Below are 18,025 nucleotides of genomic sequence, written 5' to 3'. Positions count from 1 at the left end.
AATCATGGAGTACTGCTGCGGCGGAGACCTCTCCAAGTACATACAGAAATACGGACGCGTTCCAGAACAAAGAGTAATGTACATTTCGTTTACTAACGCACGCGCAGTGCAAGTCATACCAGTGATAGAGGGTATTGTGAACCCGTCCGGGTGCGACGTACCCGTCCGCTGTTCTTGCCACGAATGAGTCATTGAGGCTACAATATTATGTCTCAAGCAGCATCCACTTGAGACGTCTATGGGTTCAAAGCGCAAAAAAAACTTTTGTTTCTAAATTTCTTTGTCAACTACCGTATTTAAAAATCAAATCTATTTTTTAGGTATTATATTTCCTGCAGCACTTGGCATCGGCGCTTAAATTCCTGAGGGAACAGTGTAAGTTACCGACACCTCCCCTGTACAAACGACGGACTCCGAAGGCAATGTATGCGTTCCGTTTAAGAATACCACAATGTGGCCCCAGGCATCTGGTGTTGGGTCCATAGATTTAGCGAAAAAAACCAGCAATGTACTGCGAAGTCGTTGAAAGAGATTACGTTACATTGCGTGCTATATGAAACATTAACTTTTGAACAGAATCGCATTTCGTTTTTCGCGTTTATACTTCGTTAAAATGTTCAATTATCTTTATATATCAATCTGTCGTAGAACGTATAAAGTGCACACATTGGTCGAAAATACCCGAGAACTGGTATTTACAAAGTCAAGTTGGAGGGTAGGTAGAACTAAGGAGTACCATCTTGTATAAGGACGAGTAAGTTGATAAAGCGTCCGCCTGTAAACAGAAAGTTACTATTGGAAGACTTATCGAAATAGCGCTAGTGTAGGAAGTGGAAATTATATGAAAATAGCAGTTTTAAACAGAGCAAAGTGTGGAAGTTTATGGCGTTGTTTTTAAAATCTTTCCCTTTGCTACTGTGGCGCCATCTTAACTGGCTCCCTTTCAACGGACACTTTACAATACATTGAGATGATGCTCCTAACTTCTACCCCCTTAAAGGGTAGGCTATAGAAAGATGTTAATTGTACTACTCAAAGTAATAGTTCTATTTTTCCAACTGGCAAAGCTAAGGTATTAATAATAATAATAATAATACAGCGTAATTTTTATTTCATTAATTTTTTAATTCAAAAGAAATGAAGTTAAGGCACAGACTACCCTATTATGCAGAGTATTGCGTCGCGGTAACCGATATCGTACTGGTATTGTCGTTGGTATTAGGTTGCGTATTAAAAAAAATTAATAGTGGTCTATTGTGAAAATAGTTAAATTTACTGCACTCCAGCCGTGGTCCACATGGACCTGAAGCCGCACAACCTTCTGCTGCACAAGGACTCCAACGGGAAGTACATACTGAAGGTGGCCGATTTTGGGTGAGTCCATTGCCGACAGATACAGGGTGTTTTTTCAAATATTCATTTTTTTTTTCTTTTATAAGGAAAAGCTTGGAATGTTTTCGTATTGGCGTATTTTTTATTGAAGTATATTTCACTGAATACGCGACATTTATCTTTGTAATTAAAGGCTCTGCCCCTGGCATTGCTGAAGTCCATGGGCGACGGTAACCACTCACCATCAGGTCGGCCGTATGCTCGACTGCCCACAAGAGCAATAAAAAAAAAAAAGGCTGTTTTATTTGGTATCAGCATCAACAGTTCGATGTTTATAATTGAACTTCAATTAAGTTTACTCCATTCAAATAACTGAAGAAGTTTTGTTTCTTATGCTATTTTTTCAAAATTTAAACTTTAAATGGCTCTCCTGTACATTTCGCTTAAACCAAATAGCATTTAAACCCTCGATACATATATAACAACACGCCTGGCTGATAATCGGAAGAGGACGCGTACCGCACCACGGTTCAGCGTTAAGTTGTTTATCGGTGTTCATAGACAATATTACTGGTAGTACGTCTAGTGAGTCCGCACGAGTAGGTACCACCGCTCTGCCTATTTCTGCCGTGAAGCTTAATGCGTTTCGGTTTGAAGGGTGGGGCAGCCGTTGTAACTATATTGAGACCTTTGTGCTAAGTGCGAGTTTTTTAACGTTCTGGATAGCGTAAAAGTTAGCCCAATTTTGTATGCAGTTGGAACAGTGCCCCTAGTGGCAAATGTAAGCAAACGATCCCATTCCATACAGATATGAGCTAACTTTTACACTATAGAGAACGTTAAAAACTCGCACTAAGCACACTTAGAACTAATATCTCGAAGTTGTTGGCAGTGTTTACGTTAATGACGTCATTGCCTTTATGAGCACGTGCGAGAGGGAGACAGCGAATGATTTTCTATTCACCTTTAATACATTAATTGCCAGACATAGGTAGGCAGCGACTTGTCGTTGTAGATGTCTGCCAGCGACGGTCACCGTTTATGTGCTCGTGCTAATTACAACGGTGTCCTTGCTAAGATTATTTGTTATGAAATTTGTACAGTCAATCTGTTTAGAGTCAGGCTCAGGGTCAGGCTTAGCCTGGATGCGCTTGTGTACAGATAAAGAGGGAACTCGAGCTGGGGACCGTTGAAGAGTGACGTCTAGATGAAGAGGATATGGATAGGATTCTCTCACTGATGAAAAATGGGACGGTTTCTTGGGCAGGTTCGCGCAGTACATGAGCGAGGAGGACGGGTGCTCTTTGCGGGGCTCGCCGCTGTACATGGCGCCCGAGGTGCTGCGGGGGGCGCATGACGCCCGCGCCGACCTCTGGAGTGTCGGTAAGTCGCCCCCCCAGCACGCGCGCGCTGTCCGGGGGGTGGGAGCGGGGGTACGGGGGGCGCACGCCATCTTACCGCTTTTGTATATCTATATTTTGCAGGTGTAATTCTGTACGAATGCCTATTCGGCAGGGCTCCGTACTCGTCCAACACCTTCAAGGAACTGATCGACAAGATAGAGAGGAGGGCTCCCATCGAGGTGGGCACTCTATCTCACTGTAAACCTCCTCTGTAATAATGATAACTCATAATATCAGATCCTATCTCTCATTCAGATACCACGTAATTCGTCGATATCGGAAGGCTGCAAGGATTTGCTGTTACGGCTCCTGCAGCACGACCCTGACGACCGGATCTCGTACGAAGAGTTCTTTAGCCACGAGTACCTCGACCTGGAGCATATGCCCAATAAAGAGAATTATGAGCGAGTAAGTCTCTTACAACGATGGTCGAGGGTCTACAGCTGGGGGTCCAGATGGGGGCGGCCGGTAGAACATACGCCACCATCCTCTCTGTACCTGAAGAATTGTCGACCATCCGTCTCAAGATTGGCGACTGCATTTAAGTTTTATATACCTAATTACATACATAAACATACCATAATACCTGTATGTACATAAAAATACACAGCATAGAGTAACCTTGATATAGAGTAGAGTTGAATATCGATGCGTGCTGACACTACCGGCAATATCACGTGACTCCTGACCGTTTCCCGGTGCTGTTGGAAGCCACTAGCCCACAGCAGCAGGCCGCTGGTAGACGCGCTCATGATGCAACAGCCCTGTAATGCTAGGCGTCCACCAAACCCTCGTGGCTCGACCGTCGAGTACCACCATGGTGACCGTCCCGCTGGCCCGCGTGACGGCCCCCGTGCTGTCCCCAGGCGGTGTCCCTCATAAAACGCGCCGTGGAGCTGGACGGCGCGGGCCGGCTGCAGGAAGCGTTCGAGGCCTACAGGGACAGCTTACGTTTCCTAGTGCCCGTCGTCCACTCCGAGACGGACGCCGTCCGCAGGGGCGCGCTCACAGCCAAACTGACCAGGTGCTTAGTATTCACATAAAAAATCCATAAAATATGTGTATAAAACAACTTGGATATCAGCTGACGGGGTTAACGACCTGTGGATCGTGTCAGCTGATTTTGATTCGACGTTGTTTTAGTTCAGAAACTTAGAGGGACGCGTGATAGCACCGTCTCGCTCTCTCTCTCTCTCTCTAAAGGCCGTTGTTACGTTGCTGTAGGTACATGGAGCGCGCCGAGGAGCTGAAGTCAATGTTGCGCGGCGACAGCAGAGCGAGCGCCGAGCGCGCTGCCGATGTGACGTCACACTGCTGCGGCGCCGCGCGACAAGTGCAGCGAGGTGCGTGCGCCCGCGGGCACGGTGCGAGCGCGACTGGGCCCAACGAGATGTCAATTATTGTCAATTCGAAAATTTTAAATTATTTTGTGTAATTGGAAAGAGAGAGAGTAACCAAATAAAGTCGAGTGCGAGCGAGACAGTGAGAGTGCTAACGAGATATAGATAGTATATACGATACACGTCATTTTGACACGTTCCATGAAGTCTTCGATCTTGCTTTTGAAGAAGGACATTAATTATCCTAACGATTGTAGGTGCGCCACTGCTTGCTAACGGCCCGGGGACGGACGCGGCGCCGGTGAGGGAGCTCCCGGGGGCGGGCGCGGAACCGGCGGAAGAGCCCCCAGAGGCAGGCGTCCCTTGTGAGGTGCGACCGAGTTAATGATACATCCAACGCGGTCCCGGGGGGTTGACCGCCGCGCACATTGAAGCCTCGTTTGGAGTAACACGCGGCCGCCAAGCGGGGACCGGGGGGACCGCAGGGGGACGCGACGTCCACAGATGGTAAACGCCACCACCAATAATCTTCCTATTTCTGCAGCGAAATAATTGTCTTCTGATTGGCCGTGGGGGAACCGTCGTACCTTCAGTACTTACAGTTTTCATGTCCACGGACTCTCGCATATCATTAATATACCATTACAAAGAATTACGTTTTAACAAAAGTGCCCCGGTGATCACACGAGTACAATGCACAGGGCGGCCGCGACGCGGTGACGTCACCGACTGCGCGCCCGGCCGCGGGCTCCAGACTGCGGAGGCTGCTCACTTGGCAGGCCACTCCGCCGCTCCTGGACAATAACGACTCCAGCATTGTAAGAGATATGATTATCAGCTATACATTAGATTGCGTTACATTACGTTACGTTGCATTACATTGATTGGATACAAACCATTAGTTGATCCTATTGGACCTGTACTGTGGTAGTTATTGCGCAGACTTTGAGCTTCAGTGAGCTCCAGTGAACTCTTCTCCACAGACGGACGGCGATAAGAAGCACAAAGGGAAGCCAAACGACAACCCCACGGACGCGTGTAAAATTACTTAAATAAATATAAATAAATAATATATTATATATTCGTTTTGTTTCATTTATATTTTGTGTCTCTGATTAGCTCCAGTGGAACATGCATGTGTGTGTGCACACAATTACGCAAATTATGATTTTGCGGGTTTGATTTTTATTACTCGATGTTATTCCTTCACTGTGGAAGTCAATCGTGAACATTTGTTGAGTACGTATTTCATTAGAAAAAATGGTACCCGCCTGAGATTCGAACACCGGTGCATCGCTCAACACGAATGCACCGGACGTCTTATCCTTTAGGCCTAATTTCCTAGGCGGAGCATGCACAATGTCCATTGACATGTCAATATCAATTAATCTACAGTAGATCTTGAGGCACTCTTCTTCTGAGTCTTCTTGTAGTCATTTCGTTGTCTATTAAATGCTTAGCTTATTTATTTGTTATGGGCTTCCAATCTTACAGCTTACGGCTTTAGCTCTATGGATTACTTTGACTTTTCATAAGATCATAATGGATTATTTTCTTCGTACAAACGACATGTTTATAACGACAAACCCACAATTGGGCAATGTTGATTTTTTTTCTGATGGCCCGTAGGCCTTTCCAGCTTCATCAGGACAGGTGGGCGAGCAAAGGCTCAGCCAGGAGGGGTAGGATTTACTAACAACTGCCCGAGCGCCTCCGAAAGAGACCTAACAACTCAAGAGCAATTGCTTCGCGAATTAATCTACTACCGGATCGGAATCGAGACCCACTGAGAAAATCCGGCGAGAAACTCAGCGGGCTGATGCATGGGTTAAGTTGCACGTCGACCTCTTTGTCGAGTTCGACGAATACGGTTACCGGGGTTCCTCAGCCTGCTCCTAGTGTTAGAGCTGAAGGTATCTAATGCAAGAGTTATTGGATCTGATGGATCCGTAAGGACGTGTCTAGGGCGACGACGGTGACTTGCTCCTGCGGCACTGTTGTCTGATGACTCGCGGCTACCGAAGACAATGAAACGTACTTAATGAAATGAGAACGGTATTATTTCGTTCATTTCCAATAATTGTAAGGAACATTGTGTGCTTGGCAGTTGGCACATTTTTCTTGATTAGTCGTGCGCACATGGATATGTTACAAGCCAGATTTTTTTACTTATAGTGCCTTTTTTTAGCTTGTTATGTGCATTGTATGCCTAATGAAAAAATAATTTAAAAATTTGTTTGACCGTTAGAAACCGTGTCGGGTCGGAGAAGCGTTTTAAGATCTCACCTCAAAACTGACTAGATTCGTTCTTACTTCGCTGAAGGATAGAGATAAGGAGCACTATTTTGTATAGGAGACGAGTAACGAGCCTGTAAACAAGCTATTGTTAGAAGACTCACCGAAATAGCGCTAGAAAAATAATTTTTGCGCGGCATTTTTTTGTTTATAATTCTTTTTTTTTATTAAGCCCTGGCAAACGTTCATGATGTTAAAATAAAAATTTGACCAAAATTACCATTAGAATTTATTGCTAGAATTTTGAAGTCGCATTGCTTTTAAAATGTTCAGTTAATATCAGGGTCTTGCCGGCTGCAGCGGTTCTGCTCAGAAGGTCGCGCATAAGCAGATATGAAGAGAGGCTTATATTAAGTACATCGTAACTTGGCAGACTATATTTTTGTACTTATACTGATTATCGTAATAAAAATACAATGCAGCTTTGAACTTTATTTTATAAAAGTAATCATCAAAACTTTACATCATAAAATATTATATTTTAAATACAACCTCTTTTAAAATCAGCACGTAAATTCTAGATCTGGCATGCAATAGATATTGCCGTCATCATATTATTCTCTTTGATGTGAATTGCTTAAAATTAATTAAGCTTGTCTGAGTTTGTCTGTCAACTTTGAATGATTGGTTTTTGTGTGTTTTTTTTTCTAGTAAAGGACTAGTAAAGTTGAATGAAAAATGAAAATGCAACGACATCAATTATAAAGTGAGTACAAAATAGTTTGTGAGTTTATTAAACAACTAGCGACCCGCCCTCGCTTCGCTTCGGAAACATTAAAACACACATGAAACCAAAAAAAATAAATAAATAAATAAAAAATAAAAAAAAGTAGCCTATGTTCATCAGGGACAATGTCGGCTTCTAATGGAAAAAGAATTTTTCAAATCGGTCCAGTAGTTTCGGAGCCTATTCGAAACAAATAAACAAACAAATCTTTCCTCTTTATAATATTATAGTATAGACGAATTCATTGGAGGTTTTTTTATTTCGCTTGCCTCCATACGGTATTGAAGTCAGTAGACATTCGGCCCTGTAATGTGTAAAATCAAAAATAAAAATAAAGATAAACAACATTTCAAAAGATAAACAGCCTTCCGTCTAAAGGGATTTTTGCTTATAGTTGTTATGAACATTTTTTGCGTGTATAGACAAACTAGTGAGCTAGTATATACAACGTGACCTGGAATTAAGGGGATATGGGAGCCCATAGGCACAATACGTCAGTACCTCCACCCATTTTGAGGCCTGCAATCTGTTACCCACTGAGTTTCTCACCGGATCTTCTCAGTGGGTCCGGTGGTAGCTTCTGCGAAGCAGTGCTCTTGCTAGAACCAGTGTTAGCAACACTCCCGGTTTGAGCCCCGTGAGCTCACCTACACGTCAAGGAGAAGCTGAAATAGCCTGTCAAGGCTATCAGCATAGGTAGGAACAAAAAAGGCAGGCATGTAATCTCCGTTATGCTTTAATAACTGCTCTACAGACCGGAACACATGCAACAAAATAAACAACATGGCGCTGCTGACCAGTGCAGGGCCATAAAAGTACAAAATTTATTTTAAAACCGATTAGGTGCTGGAAAGCAAAAAAAAATTAATGCCCCAGTTCGATTATTTCAGAGCCGCTCCTACCGTTCCCACAGCCACTGTTGATAGTAAGTAAATTAATTTTGACAACTTTCTACTAAATTGGTAGAATATAATCGATGCAACCTTATATAAAACTAAACATCTAAAATAAATTTAGAACTAATCTTGCCGTTCTTACGAAACTTCTAGAATAAAGTTTCATTCTTGGTGCTGCTTGGTGCTGCTGCAGGTTTCAGCAGCGTAAGTCGAGTAGCGTCTTTTCGAAGGCAAATATACATAACGGCACTGCTGCCCACGCACGTCGACCGCGCCAAGTGTCGAGTCAAATCTCCGAGGCTTTGAAACCATAATACACCGCACAGGGAAGGCGATGCAGTCAGATCGGAGGGTGGCGAGAATGATCCTGGAACCACACTAGTAGTGCAAGTTTTTTAACGTTCTCGATAGCGTAGAAGTTAACTCAAATTTGTAATGAGTTGGAACGTTTGCTTACGTTTGCCGCTAGGGGCGCTGTTCCAACTGCATACTTTTACGCTGTCGAGAACGTTAAAAAACTCGCACAAAGCACACATTTCTAGATCTATTTTTGATATCTTTTAATTTGATAATTTTGTATAGTTTTTATTAGTAAAAAAGGTGTTTCGTGTTATACAGAAAGTGAGTTTTATATTTTAGTTTTACATACATTCGTCCTAGATGGCAGCACTAGGCACCATTGTAGATGTTTTACAACAGTTACTGTTTTATCTAGCAGTACGCATACCGCTACCGACGTTATGCATTACACATCGATCTCTGTAAACATTTGAACAACGACCGACAAAGGTCACATAATAATATGTAGGCGGTGTGCCACAGAGACGACGCTCTACGAAGCCGAAATTAACCGACTGTCTCTTTCTTGAAGTCGATGTGCCACATTTATCGCCGGGCACTGTACCTATAGTGGAATAGTGCAAGCCCCGACCCTGAGGCTCGTGCTGATTGTTCAGAGCTTTCATACCACGTTCCGAATCCTTGATAAAGCTATGACGATTAGAAAGTGCCTAATAAAAATTCAGTTGCGTGCTATGTGAAGAGGGATTGCGTCCTCTTCCTGAAATTACCCGCTAATACAAAGTACTAAGTTAAACGCTCTTCCTTAATGATACGCAAACGGAAATAATAAGTCAGTTTGATATTCGGCGCGCAGGTCATCGACCCGACACGTCTGTATTGCGTCGGCGATCGCTTTGCAACTTTGACCTCCGTTCTTGCGGCGCCGGCGGAGCGCTCCGCGTGCTCGGCGCTGTGGCGGCAGTCGGCACTCTGACAGCTGTCATTGTTGTCACCGTGACGTTTCTGAAAGTGGAATACGTATCGAAGGTTTGTTTATCTATGGTTTGCTTAATTGAAAATTGACCGTTTGGAAGTGTCCGGGGTTTTGGAGTAGTGGCGCACCATCAAATGGTCACATTTAGAACATGTAATTGCGAAATTAACCCTCACACTTGATTCACTGATCCTGAACTTACAATTGCAGTGTAGGGCGTGACTGACTAGCGGATTATAAAGCGGTAAGCTGAAACAATTACACCGCTACAGCGTTACGTGAAATAAAGTCATGGTTTTGTAAATTGGTAACATCATACGGAATGAATGCATTTATTTGAGTTTTCGTGACAATCGTTAGTAAGTTTGCATTAGGGTCTGTTCTAACTCTTTCCATGGATACCATCGTGTGTAATTAACCAAGTAATTTTACATTCTGGTTTCAAAGACCTTTAATCTACACCATATTGTGACTAGTATCAATTGAGATCCATTGACTGTGATGAGAAAAAAAACCACTAGCGGCTATTTGACACATGACGTTTAATTTGACATTGTTTTTGTAGTGAAAATATGCAAGCAAGCAAATCAACGAGACAGAGTTCTCCCAGGGCACAGGACGAACGCATTTACGGCGAAAACACTTGTGTTGGGAGAAATCTCACCACAGTAGTGCTGTTGAGCATCAGCCTGGCGCTTATTATACTGATCGTCATACTCTCGCTGCTCATCATGAGCAAAGAGTATCATTGGAGATCGGCATGATTTTATTTATAATTTCAATGTTGTGATAAATATTTTTTTACGAAGCTTGTATTACTATTGTGAATGATGAAATTAAAAAATGTGTTGTTTGAGTTTGCTATTTAATAAAATAAAAAAAGATGGGTGGTGTCGTGGGACACCGGATAGGAACGAACGATCCGTATTATAAAAATATTAATTGAAGTGAAACTTCCTTATCGGCGTTGGAAAAAAATTTACCGTCACATTTTTCGGTTACGCGTCACTTTTTTCCGTTACGCGCCATCTGTTTTGTATTCATGTCTATGATAATAAAATCCTTTTGTTTAAACTTTATCTAATTTAACTTTTTTGTATTCATGTCTATGATAATAAAATCCTTTTGTTTAAACTTTATCTAATTTAACTTTATTTAACCAATTTCTAGAAAGTTGCATGTAGATCATTTTTCGAAAAATAAGGCCATAAACAAGTTTCACTTCTTACGTGTGTACACTAGTACACGCACACATTTTTTTTAAGTTCTATTCGAGGTATAAAGAAAATAATTATTCGGGTATACATTTTTTATTGTGATTATTTTATTGATAAAAATAAAAATAATCGCAAGGGTCAACCACTCCGCAGCGCAATGGAGCAGCCTCGCCCTGAGGGAACCGCCTGCATGATCACGGTATCCTCTATGCCAGGTAAGTATGATTTGGCAAGAGAAATACGAGAACGTATATCTACTGTGTAACATCTCATCACCGCGATTCAGGATTACGCGGTATGATAGGATACCTTCGCCTTCCCTGTTGGAAAGTGTTGGTATTAAGACTAATAAACGACATTAATAGCGCTAGGAACCATAGATAATACACGGCTCACTGAATTTGGCGATGGTTTGCTAATTAGATATAAAATAATTAATAATTGGGAATTTAATTGTTTTTATGATCGAACTATCACCAATAGTCATCGAACAAACGATAATTGATCAAAATTAATTAATCTGAGCGATAAAAATAAAGATATCTAGTAAGGGAGGCCAACTTAAGGGTGATTATTTGTTGAATTAATTATAAATAAATAAAAGACGAACAAACAATTTTTACATTCGAACATTAACGAACAAACGACGATAATTAAAATAAAATAAATTAAAAAATCCGAAAATCAAAAAAAGGGGTGCCAAACTCAGTAAGCCATAATACACTTAAGGCGCGACAATCTGATCAAAGAGTATAATCACTACGTTTTTAAACCTGATATGAGCCCTACAGACGCCCACTGAATTTCTCGTCGGATCTTTTCAATGGGTCGCGATGGATCCGGTGGTAGACTCAATGAAGCGCTGCTCTTTTTAGGATCAGTGTCACCAATTCTTTCAGGTTGAGCCCGTGAGCTGACCTACCGGTCCGGGCGTAGTTGGAATAGCCACTTAAGCTACCAACAATTAGTTAGAGGAAAAAAGGGCTTTTGATTCCCAATGAATGAAATTTCTGTTAAAAACATTTAATTTACTTACACTATTACATTTAAATGATTCCTTAATGTTAACGATGTAATTATATACAAGATAATTACATTCCTCAGTGAACATCTTCCTTCTTCATAACTCAGACTCTGAACATGTGAGCAGCAGTGCATCTCCCTTCCTTGCTCAGGTAACATCCTTAATGCACTAGAATCACTAGATGAGTGAATGAACTCACAGCCCTTTATTTTCATCGTTATTATTGAGTCTTTTATAGTCCACTGTTGAACCTAGGGCTGTAGAACTCCAAGGCAGGACATGTGATCTGTTCCTACACTTCTGGTTTCGTTAAATGAAGCTGCCAACAGACATCAACATTAGCAGTGTTTTTTTAAGATGCTATTCATTGACCGTTGAAATGATTTAAGAACTACAAATTACATAGTTTACAACAAAAATATATACCTTGATGAGTGTATTTCGTATGTCGTATCACTCTTGTCAGAGGGGTCGTGGTCGTCATCCAGCATCATTGTTGTAGGCAGATGTATTGCGCCTCACGAGCGATCGCCACTCCTCCCGGTTTGTGGTGAGCCTGGTGCACTCATGCAAACAGCCGCCAACTGCCGACTTGATCTGGTCGGTCCATTGCATCGGCACCCTTCCACTTGATCGGTGTACATATATACAAATTCAGAACAACACAGATACTGTCGGTATGCACAGCAATTGTCCCTGTTCTGTGAAGGATCTTCCTTGTGTCGATACCTCTAAACAATTAATGTCCTATTTGTATGTCTGTATGTAAGCACGAAAGCATATTAACATTCCACTGTCATATTACTTAAACAAATACACATACAACAGCGCACCAAGTAATACACATCAAGTTAGCTTCAAATTTATAACTCAGACACAGCCCTATCGATCACACGTCTTTCTTCTTTTTCTTCTTACTGACCCGTGTCATGTCGTTGTATTTCAGAAGCTTTTTGTACATCTTCAATAGGACTTTAGCATCTTTCTTCATGTTGGCGGTAACCACAACATTATCTAAGGTCTCAGAGCTGAACTTGCCAGCAGTACTCTCTAGGTTATTGTATTGCTCGAGTGTTCCGTCTTCAATTTTGTTTTCAACTACAACATCTTCGGAGGGTTTGTCACACTCCTGTATTTTCTTCTTCAAATCAATATTCTTTTTCCTCAATGCGTTAAATATGTTCGACACGGTCAAAACTTTTTTAACTTTAGCACTCTCTACGTATCTGTCTTTCCAAGACATTAGGAGTTGTTCTGATGCATCATCGTCCACATCGTTTTGATCCATTTCATCTATTCTAGCAGACAAAGCAGCTATTTCCTGGGCTGTCGGCTCCTTTGACAGCAAGCTGACTTCACTGCAAGAATCATCAGACAGTTCTACTTCATCTATAATTTGTATTACATCGTTTGTGCTTTCATCGTCTGATATACAGACAGTTTCCTCTATAATTTCTTCGGAATCTTGTGTTTGTTTAGCAACTTCAGTATTCGTGGATAATGAGTCTGTTTTCTCAGGGCTCCCGTAAACTAGATTGGGTTTGTCATTGAGCTGGGTACGTTCTGAATGTTGTTGATTCAAATCCACAGTCTCAGGATTATTTTGGCTCACAGGTAAATCGTTAACTTCTATTACCCTATCACCAGCACTTTCTACCGATTCACAAATTTCTGTATCATCCTTACAATTGTCAGTGACGATCTCACCTTCTTCTATTGATCCTTCTCCCTTGTCAGAAGATTCTGTGTCTGCATTCACGACACACTCACTTGTATTTACTAAAGCGTCCTCAGTAACCTTATCATTTTGTAATGCCGTGCCGTTGTTGGCCTCTTTGGTCATATCCTCCGAGCTGTCACTATCAGTTTCACTGGCAACGCCGTGTTTCTTCTCTAGGTCCTGTAACAAGTCCATCTTCTCTGAATCCGACAATTGCAATGTAATTTCATCATTGTCAATGTTGTATGTTTGCTTGTCGCGTTTCTTCTTTTTCTTCTTCCGTTTCTCGGTTGTGGCAACACTTATGCTCGCTGTACTGGCAACACTTTCGCTCTGAACAGAAGCCGTTATTTTGTTTCGTTTTAGTTTGATTTTTCTCGTGTGCGTCTTCTGAGGTACTTTTATAATGAGGTCGTTGCATCGCTTCGTGACTACTGCTGACTCCTGGGGCGCGGGCGACTCGCCTATCGCCTCGACTGCTTCTTCTGGAGTGTTCTTTGCGAGTTCTGAAACAATAAATGGATTTAGAAAAGAAAGAAATGTATTTTTTACAAATGTAGTGAAATTTTGTATCTGTCTATAGTTCAGCGTGTGTTTTGCAGGAAGGGTACATGAGTGGCGGTAAGAGCATGTGTGTGAAGTGGTACCATGAAATGAAGCGTGGGGATTGGCTGCTCATAAGGCGATCCATTCAATTGCATTTCCTCGTACTAGAAGTCATGCTTAGATTCCAAACAACACCTTCTAATTTGAGGAGGTCCTAAACCCTTGTTCACTTTAAATAATCACCTTCCTTATAGCACAATTACTAAACAGAAAATGTTATAAATGGAATAGTTATCAATGTTATCAAACTACTGGAAATATTTTAATGTGTGGCATTTAGAGTACAGCTTTGTAGAATTATGATGCACATTCTGTATTCTTAACAATTTTTTTGTTTTATTGTGGTTTAGGTTTGAAGTTGTGCTTGACTCTGCATTACTACGGACAGATCTGTGGCCAGTACTCGATAACACAGACATGGTTCTTTTAGTGCTAGATATTTTTATTGTATGAAATCTTTATATAATAATTCTACTGTACAGTATATCTCCCTGAACTCCTAAATGGCTGGACCGATTTGAATGAATTTTTTGTATGCGTTTGGGTGGCGCCCTGGATGGTTTAGATTCACAAATAAGCCCAGGAGAGGTATCTAGGTTATTTATCTATACTGCAACTAAACGGCTAGATCTACTTAATTGAATTTTTGTGTATGCATTCATTGATTCATTTCATTTATTTTGTGTATGCAGGACCACGTCTGTCGGGTCCGCTAATGTTTAAATATACTTTGTTTCTTTGTTTCAAATAGAATTGAATTTCTTGCACATTGCTCTCAGTGGTAAAACTACATTCTGAATCTGTGTTGAGTAATTTTTTTTGTTTACTCTTTTTACTATTTTATTATTTTTATATATTTATACCTATTCGCTGTTAGTCTAAGGGGCTATTCTAGCTTCTTGCGGATGGGAGCCAAAACCCATTTAAACACCAACCAAAATAAAACAATGTGATTTTTTAATTGCACCTGGATGTTTCTGTAGCTCTTGGATATCCGGCTTCTCATCCTCGCTACTGATGACTAACACTTCTGGAGGCTCCTCTTTGATTTCCACTTCGTTGTCTGATGAGTTGCACACCGTTTGAGATGTTTCCACATGTTCCACTGGAAATATATTTGAAACATTGAATTATTGTGGCCCGTACAAAAACTTTTAATAATGGTCAAAGTAAAAACAAAAGAATGTTGTATGAGTAAATAGTTAACAAAATTAACTGAAGTTATTTAGTTAAATTTACAAAAAGGTAATAAAATAAAGACAGCGCAAACTAGGTGGTGCGATGATTTCTAAACAGTGGCTGGCAAGAGATGGATGAGGAGAGTCGAAGACCGGGTTCAGTGGTGTGGATTTGGAGAGGCCTGTGTCCAACACTGGAATATCGAGGGACGAAAAGCTATTTGGTTTAAGCAACATTTCCATTAATATGTGACATTTATCTTTGTAATTAAAGGTGCATTTTATTTGGTATAAGCATCAACAGTTTTAATTAAGATTACTCCATTCAAATAGCTGAAGTTTTTTTTTTGGTTTTGATATTTTTATCACATTTAAACTTTAAGTAGCTCTCCTGTAATGTTGCAAAAATATTGCTTAAACCAAAAAGGCTTTTACCCCTCGATATGATATCCAACCCCCATGCCATGTTATTCAATAGAGTAGTTAAAGTAAGAGCAATTAAAGTACTGACTTGTCTCCCGTTCTTGCTGCAGCTGCGCCCGGATAGCCCTGGCTCGCGCCTGTAACTCCAGCAGCTCCAACACAGTGAGTCCCGCTCTAGAGGCTGCAGACTGCTCCACATCTTCACTCTTCTTACCTTTATGTTTCTTTCTATCTTTCAACCTCAATTTTGAATTCTTTCTATGATGTTTGTGCTGAAAAGAAAACCAAACACCACATCAGTACAATGTATTGGAGGGAGATGAAATCAGAAAAAAAAAATCTAATTTTTTTGAAAAATAATTTTTACTTTAGTCATGGCGGCCTACAGAATCCCACAGACAGACTCAAATGATCTTAATGAGATGTGTACTTAACATATTTTCAGAAATTACTAGCACAGTGAAGGAATAACATCTTGTAATCAAAATCAACCACTACTATAATTTGAGTAATAGCTAATATGTAGCTAATAATATGTAGTAAGGTCTTGTTATCCTGCAAGGATAGGTTTCTTACCACCCTGCTGCTGTGAAGTAGTCTTGCATTTCGGTTTGAATGGTGAGGCAGCCTTTGTATTGCAAAACAGCATAATTAAATTACCTTTTTTTTCTTATGTTGATCTTCATTCAGTATCTCCTCATCTGAAGATATGCTGTCCAGAGATATGGTCTCAAGCTGTGGTGATGGAGACCTGCTGGAGGACTCCGTGTCGGATGGAGGCTCTGCTCCATCCAAGATGGCTAATAGGCGTTTCGAACTGATTCCTAAAAGCTGTAAATATATTTTAAAATTGCCAAATATTATGGGCACAAAATTAATTTTAGCCAAGCGCGACTAGGCAATCCTGCATCTGAACCAGTGGATTGTATAAAACACTGTTTAAAAAAATTGAAGGATAATTTATTCTATAAAATTTCTGACTTTGCGCCACAATTAAGGTGGCATTTACGCAGTGATATCCAACGAGCCTCATGAGAGCTTGCCACCAGAAGTTGGGTTCGCATGCCCAACTAACGACTGCCCAATAAATACCAACTATTTACAAGTTCTAACATTAAGCAAAGTGCTAGTCACAATGGTACCTCCTCCGTGCAGAGCTCCTGTAAATCATCAATAGATACGTTTCTGACACAATCCGGAGCCATTGCCTTTAATTCTTTCGGTTTTAAGACGCTGAAAATCTGATGCATCAGTTCCACTCTATCGTGAATATAATACGCCAAGTCGTGTTCTTGTTGTATTCGAGTGGACGTGGAGGGCTCGGGATCTTCCGTTTTTATGTTACGTTTCCTCATTCTACTCATTTTAACTTATTGTTTGTTGTTTTTATTTGTCGCTCTTAAAAAAAGATTTAGTCAACTGAAGATAGTAATTTGATTATATTGTTATAATGTTAAAATGCAAAGGCGCTTATCGAGTACCGGTAAAATGGGGCGATTAGGGATTGACAGGCGAATCGGGAAAAAACCGGGAAAATCTTTCGACGCTCAATATAAGTTTTATATTCGTTGCAAAATCTTCCATTTTTTGTAGTTTAATAGTAGAATGTTGAAAGTTCACAAAACAACTCTGAATATGCATGATAATAGCTGTTAACTTATAAAAAATCGCGTTTCAAATTAACTTCCTGTGGTGGTCATTATTTTAGTGCTAGAAACTTTGCTCTCTTTTATTTATTTGATAATAATAGAAGACGACTATGATTTATAAACGTTATTTAGTGTTTGAACCAGCATATATATTAAAGGAAAGTCTCAGTTGTTATTGGTTTTAATGTATTTGATTAAATAAAAATACATGTAAAAATCTGTTGTTTTTAGGGATATTGGGGACGTCTTAGGTACAAATAACAACGAAAAAGGAGTCAATTGGGATGAGAATACGTGAAATGGAAACGACCTAAGTATAAATAGGTACATGTTTGTAGGGTTGTCTATGTAGTTATAACAATATTTTTTAAATTTGTTGGTAAAAATCTGGTTTATTCGAAGCGAAATTGGGAATAAGTCTTTATTTGAAATAGATAAGCAATTTAATATAAGTAAGTCGATTTTGCAGAGACATGTAACAAGATCAATGAAATCTCAAGGTGGACAAAAATGTCTAAGTAATACATAATAAAATATTTAATATTTGTTCAGAGTGGGGGTATTCATCTGATTAATCCATGGAATAACCGACACACCTAATCTCTTAACCCAGATAGAAATATCAGCACTGTCGATTGCACCTATAATTGAGGTGATGTCTGCCATGTACTTTTGTCAGTTTTTCAATTTTTTTTATTGATGATCACTTTGTTGGTGCAACTAAATAAATGAATAAATTAAAACTATATATAAAAATAAAAGTAGTGCCAACCCTAGGAAATTTCTCATTTCGTCCCAATTAACCGCAATTTTCGGGTAAATAGGGATTACACCTATTTTTGCATTTTTTGCTTAAACTGGAATGCTAGTTGCATAATTTTAAATTAGACAACAAAGATGCCCCCAAGACTCAATCATTTTGATCCTGATATAGCATTA

At 40.4% G+C, this 18,025-nt stretch overlaps 2 protein-coding genes and 1 long non-coding RNA gene across 7 annotated transcripts in view; 2 read left to right on the top strand and 1 right to left on the bottom strand.

Annotated features, from left to right (window-relative positions):
- Positions 1 to 5,156, top strand: part of LOC101747162 (serine/threonine-protein kinase ULK3) — a 7,489-nt gene extending 2,333 nt beyond the window's left edge. For 2 of the 3 annotated variants that reach the window (XM_062671052.1, XM_062671053.1), the window contains exons 3-13: positions 1 to 73; positions 321 to 375; positions 1,287 to 1,374; positions 2,600 to 2,715; positions 2,817 to 2,914; positions 2,973 to 3,143; positions 3,602 to 3,759; positions 3,960 to 4,078; positions 4,333 to 4,445; positions 4,777 to 4,893; positions 5,059 to 5,156. The exon at positions 1 to 73 is cut by the window's left edge and continues 12 nt beyond it. In XM_062671052.1, coding sequence (XP_062527036.1) covers positions 1 to 73; positions 321 to 375; positions 1,287 to 1,374; positions 2,600 to 2,715; positions 2,817 to 2,914; positions 2,973 to 3,143; positions 3,602 to 3,759; positions 3,960 to 4,078; positions 4,333 to 4,445; positions 4,777 to 4,893; positions 5,059 to 5,127 — 1,177 coding nt within the window. In that variant the 3' untranslated portion in view covers positions 5,128 to 5,156. The remainder of the gene's footprint in view (positions 74 to 320; positions 376 to 1,286; positions 1,375 to 2,599; positions 2,716 to 2,816; positions 2,915 to 2,972; positions 3,144 to 3,601; positions 3,760 to 3,959; positions 4,079 to 4,332; positions 4,446 to 4,776; positions 4,894 to 5,058) is intronic. The other variant, XM_004924130.5, reaches the window with a different exon arrangement.
- A 1,631-nt stretch (positions 5,157 to 6,787) lies between these two features.
- Positions 6,788 to 17,238, bottom strand: LOC101735496 (uncharacterized). 3 transcript variants are annotated; one of them, XR_009974230.1, is made up of 6 exons: positions 16,580 to 17,238; positions 16,098 to 16,268; positions 15,526 to 15,709; positions 14,804 to 14,941; positions 11,523 to 13,736; positions 6,788 to 10,806 (listed from the first exon to the last, which is right to left on the bottom strand). XR_009974230.1 is itself a non-coding variant. In XM_004924131.5 (5 exons), the coding sequence occupies exons 1-5, from the start codon at positions 16,799 to 16,801 to the stop codon at positions 12,400 to 12,402; spliced, it is 2,052 nt and encodes a 683-aa protein (XP_004924188.1). In that variant the 5' UTR covers positions 16,802 to 17,238; the 3' UTR covers positions 11,494 to 12,399. The 3 variants fall into 3 exon arrangements, 1 of the variants encoding a protein (XP_004924188.1); XR_001139524.4 differs by lacking the exon at positions 6,788 to 10,806 and having other exon boundaries at positions 11,494 to 11,829; positions 11,937 to 13,736; XM_004924131.5 differs by lacking the exon at positions 6,788 to 10,806 and having other exon boundaries at positions 11,494 to 13,736.
- LOC101735365 (uncharacterized) lies at positions 6,962 to 10,125 on the top strand. Its single transcript, XR_209672.5, has 4 exons — positions 6,962 to 7,076; positions 7,988 to 8,022; positions 9,150 to 9,322; positions 9,835 to 10,125. It is a non-coding gene; the product is annotated as an uncharacterized LOC101735365 (long non-coding RNA).
- Positions 17,239 to 18,025: the final 787 nt, after the last annotated feature.

The sequence above is a fragment of the Bombyx mori genome, chromosome 11 (genome assembly GCF_030269925.1).
Source record: "Bombyx mori chromosome 11, ASM3026992v2".
Lineage (NCBI taxonomy): Eukaryota > Metazoa > Arthropoda > Insecta > Lepidoptera > Bombycidae > Bombyx > Bombyx mori.
This window is presented reverse-complemented; position numbering and strand designations above follow the sequence as displayed.

Excerpts from the sequence above, each read along its gene's own strand:
- LOC101735496 (XM_004924131.5), bottom strand. The coding sequence starts at position 16,801 with ATGAGTAGAATGAGGAAACGTAACATAAAAACGGAAGATCCCGAGCCC. Across the intron at positions 16,269-16,579 it reads AGGAGCTCTGCACGGAGGAG|CTTTTAGGAATCAGTTCGAA; the intron begins GTACCATTGTGA and ends ATATATTTACAG. Across the intron at positions 15,710-16,097 it reads ATCAACATAAGAAAAAAAAG|CACAAACATCATAGAAAGAA; the intron begins GTAATTTAATTA and ends TTTTCTTTTCAG.